The sequence below is a fragment of the Delphinus delphis genome, chromosome 8 (genome assembly GCF_949987515.2).
Source record: "Delphinus delphis chromosome 8, mDelDel1.2, whole genome shotgun sequence".
NCBI lineage: Eukaryota > Metazoa > Chordata > Mammalia > Artiodactyla > Delphinidae > Delphinus > Delphinus delphis.
In genome coordinates, this window is record NC_082690.1 from 15,627,515 (window position 1) to 15,631,810 (window position 4,296).

General features: G+C 55.9%; 1 protein-coding gene across 1 annotated transcript; it reads right to left on the minus strand.

Annotated features, from left to right (window-relative positions):
* Positions 1-2,060: 2,060 nt before the first annotated feature.
* UPK2 (uroplakin 2) lies at positions 2,061-4,066 on the minus strand. Its single transcript, XM_060017146.1, has 5 exons — positions 3,991-4,066; positions 3,402-3,536; positions 3,076-3,214; positions 2,746-2,816; positions 2,061-2,342 (listed from the first exon to the last, which is right to left on the minus strand). Exons 1-5 carry the CDS (start codon positions 4,064-4,066, stop codon positions 2,206-2,208), a joined length of 558 nt encoding a protein of 185 aa, XP_059873129.1. The 3' UTR covers positions 2,061-2,205.
* Positions 4,067-4,296: the final 230 nt, after the last annotated feature.

Genomic DNA, 4,296 nt, shown 5'->3' on the forward strand with positions numbered 1-4,296 from the left:
CACACCCCCACCCCCATAGCCCTTTTAAAATTAGTGTATCAGGCTTCCTTGGTGGCGCAGTGGTTGAGAGTCCGCCTGCCGATGCAGGGGACGCGGGTTCGTGCCCTGGTCCGGGAAGATCCCACATGCCGCAGAGCGGCTGGGCCCGTGAGCCATGGCCGTTGAGCCTGCGCGTCCGGAGCCTGTGCTCCGCAACGGGAGAGGCCACAGCAGTGAGAGGCCCACATACAGCAAAAAAAAAAAAAAAAAAAAGCTAAGTTAGTGTTTGTGGAATTAATAGATACTGTTGTTCTTCTCTTCTATTGCCTCCCTCTCCCAGGCTCCTGGATTACTCTAGAAAGGGATCATTAGACCATTGTTCCAGCATCTTCTAACTCTGTGTCATTTTTTATTGTTTTTGCAGAATTTTTGGCACTTTCCTAGCCCCCGCCTTCTCTTCAGGGGCTTGTTAATTCATTCTTTCGTTCCCTTATTCAACAATATTTATTGAGTATCCACTGTGTCCCAGGCACCGCAAAGGTACTATAGGCCCTTGGGAGCAAAGCGACAACTCCCAGGGAACATAAAGTCTGGTGGGGAGACAAGTGAATAATCACATAAACATAATAATAAACATAGTAATGCTATGAAAGATGGGATAGGAGAACCCAACCTAATGGGGGGTGGAGGTCAGAGAAGGCTTCCCTGGGGAAGCTGGCTTAACTATGCAAATAGAATGGAGTGGGCGTGGGGGCAGTCTTCAGAGCAGCCTGGGCTTAAGGAATAGTCTGTGCAAAGGTGCTGAGGCAAGAGGAAACACAGGACATTAGAAGGCACACGGTGAGAGCCAGAGGGGCAGTTAGGGGAGAGACCCAGGGCTGTCTTTGAAGGTCACCTCAAAGATTTTGGTCTTTACCCTAAGAGCAAGGGAAAGATCCTTAGAAGGAATATATATTGGCGAGGACACAAGTGAATGAGGATGAGCCCTCCCCGTCTTTTCCCTCCGTTACCCCGCAGTACCACTCTTGCCCCCTCCGGCAGGGTTCTTCCACCTCTGCTCTCTCCTCCTAGAGACTCTTTCATCTATTTTCCACTCCCCTTGCCCCCAGCACCCTGTCCTTGGGTCTCACTCTAGTGGCCCTCTGTCTTTTCCTTGTCAGAGCCTCTCTTTCCCCCAGCGCTTCCCCTTGCTCTGCTGGTCCCCACAAAGGCCCTCAGGGCCCCACGTGATGCACCAGCCTCGGCCTCACCCCCACCCCAGGCCCCTGCTTGGGTGGCCTGCTCTGGAAGGTGCAAAACCCACAGCCCAGGTATGAGTCTGAGAACCCTGACTCTTGGATTCTTTTTTATTTTTAATTAATTTATTTATTTATGGCTGTGTTGGGTCTTCGTTGCTGCTCACGGGCTTTCTCTAGTTGTGTCGAGTGGGAGCTACTCTTCATTGTGGTGCGCGGGCTTCTCATTGCAGTGGCTTCTCTCGTTGTGGAGCACGGGCTCTAGGCACACGGGCATCAGTAGTTGTGGCTCGCGGGCTCAGTAGTTATGGCTCGCGGGCCCAGTAGTTGTGGCTCACAGGCTTAGTGGCTCCGCAGCATGTGGGATCCTCCCGGACCAGGGCTCAAACCCGTGTCCCCTGCATTGGCAGGAAGATTCTTAACCACTGCACCACCAGGGAAGTCCCTGACTCTTGGATTCTTATCCCATCCACCCCTTCCTGCCTCCTGGGAAAAGCAGCTTTGGGGTTCCAGGGCAGAGAGAGGACTGGGAGCAGCTGCAGCCTGGACACAGATTCTGTAGGTTCACCCCAAAGTGGAGCGCGTTGAAGAGAAACACACACAGCAACATGGCATCAGGTTTTATTGTAGGAACTAATTTCACTGAGGGAAGGAAAAATTCCTGTCTGTCAGGGGTAGGGATTGGTTAAAGAGGTGAAATGGGAGGAAAACCAATTCTGACACGAGTGGGATGAGGGGAATAATAGGGAGTGTTGGGCCAAGGTGAGGCCTTAGGGGACAAGGAGGGGGACAGAGGGAGGAAAGAGCTGCAGTGGAGAGGGGGCAGGGAGGGGAGTTGATGGCACCAGAGGAGCCAGAGCCTGACACCTGTGGCCTGGGAGCAGGCAGTCTTTTCAGCAGAGGAGACAGGAGCAAAAGCAGGGCCCTGAGCTGGGGGAATGGACGGTGCCTTGGACTTCCTGGAGGAGCCTGCTGCCTGGTGCTGTCCTCCTCACTTTTGGGCACCCAGTGCCAGGGCGATAATGAAGCCCAGAACCAGCAGGAACATGGCTACAGAGAGCAGCACCGTGATGACCACCATGCCCCCCGTCCGGGCCATTCCCAGCCCAATAGATTCTGCCTTCCTTCCTGTCAGAAGAGAGGAGGGAGGCCGTTGTGGTCAGGAGCGGCCCCCATCCTTCCCAAGGCTCCCAGCCTAGTCCCTCATCCATTCATCCAACCAGCCATCCCTTCAGTCATTTATTCACCCAACCAACCAACGACTCGTTGGAGGGATCCAGACATCCATCAAAAACACATTTACGAAGCATCTCCTGTGTCAGGCACTGAGGATACAGAAATTAATCAGACACAGTCGCTACCCACAAAGTTTAGCGGTGCGGCCAGATGAGTCAACGGCCACTTAAAATGCCAAGGGCTCAGTGTGAAGGTAGAGGTAAGCAAAGGAGCTAAGGGAGCACAGGGAGGGGCAGCTGCGGGATGGGGTGGGAGGGGCCTGGAAAGCCTTTGGGGGCCCTGAGATGTTACTTACGAGGAAGTGTGGACATTGGGACCTCTCTACTGGACTCAGTGGATGCCCCCTTCGTCACTAGGTAGGAAATGCTTTTGTGGTGAGATTTGGGGTAGAGAGGAGAGAATCCTCAGTGAGTATCTGGGACTTAGGGTAAGAGGGAGCCCAGGCCTCCCCCTTCACAGCTATGCCTCCTGTTGTGCCCAGGAGAGGTGCATTCTTGACCCCTTTAGCTGTGCCCTCACTCTCCCCCATGCTGACCACCTCCCACAACCAACACCAAAGTCAGGACCCAGCTTCTCTTCCTGTAGGCCCTCCCACAGATGCCCCAGGCCAGGGTCCGGTACTTACTAGTATTTGGTTCCTGGTACTAGGTTTGTCATCTGGTACGCGCTGAGCCGGGTGACCGTGAAGCCAGACCCACTGTCCACCACGCTCACCAGCTCCCTGCGTCCGCGGCATGGAGGCATCACGAAGCTAGATTTCACCACTGGGCAGGAAATTGGGGGTGTGAGGCAGGGTCAAGTTTCTGGAGACCCCAAGGAGAAGGGCAGTATTTAGAGTATGGGTGGCCCAAGAAGGGGGTCAATAGGAAGGGATGAGTGGGAGGAGGGATGCCGGGTGTCCTGGGAAGGGATCTCTGGGGACTAGGGTATGCCTGGGAGTGGGTAGCAGACCTTTGCTGTCATTGGCTCTCCGGACCATCAGTGTGGCATTGCCCCCTGTGAGGTGACAGGGGGGCAGGGCAACTAGCAGGCTTTCCGTCAGCGCTGGGGACAGCAGACCAGAGAGACTTGAGATGTTGAAGTCGGCTGGGGGGCAAGGAGGGGATACAGGTGAGGATCAATCCCCCTCTCATCAATAGATCTGCCCCCCACCCCTGGAGGTCCTCTCTAAGGATGAAGAGTCCTATTCTGCAGCGCGTTTGCAGAACACGAGTCTTTTGCCTGTGCGACCACCAGGTGGCAGGCTTGAGCTGCAGAAGCTAGGTGCTCCACCAAGCCGCTAGACCCTGGGTGCCAGGAGCGGGCAGAGCCCAACCCCACCCATATCCATAGCCTTGGACTCTTCCCCACACCTCCCTGCCTCCTGGATCTGGGACCAGGAGTGTGCCCTGGGCCCCAGTGACTGATGCCTGGTCACTGCCATCACCAGTCCCCCAACCCCAACTGGCCAGACCAGCCCTCTTTGAGAGCCCTGGAAGGCACAGTCCCTCCTCTCCAGACCCCTGAGCCCCTCCCCACCCCGGCCAGAGATGGTAGAAACCTGCAGCCCTGGGGGCCAGGACAGCCAGCAGAATCAGGATCAAGGACAAGGTCCGGACAGGCAGCGGAGATGCCATAGCTGGGAGCTGTGGTGGGTGCTGGCAGGCTGTGGCTTCCTAAGGAAAGTGCAGCCCTCCCCCGGGGTTTCTGATTTTGTCCTGGGGGTAGGAGGGGCTAGAGGGGAATCCTGTCCAACCTGCCCCTTGGACCCTACAGCCTCAGGGGAGGCCCCCAGACAGGTTTTTCAGGATGGGGAGCTAACCCTCAGGCCAAGAAGGGGGAGGCCCTGGCTGGATCTTGGTGGTTT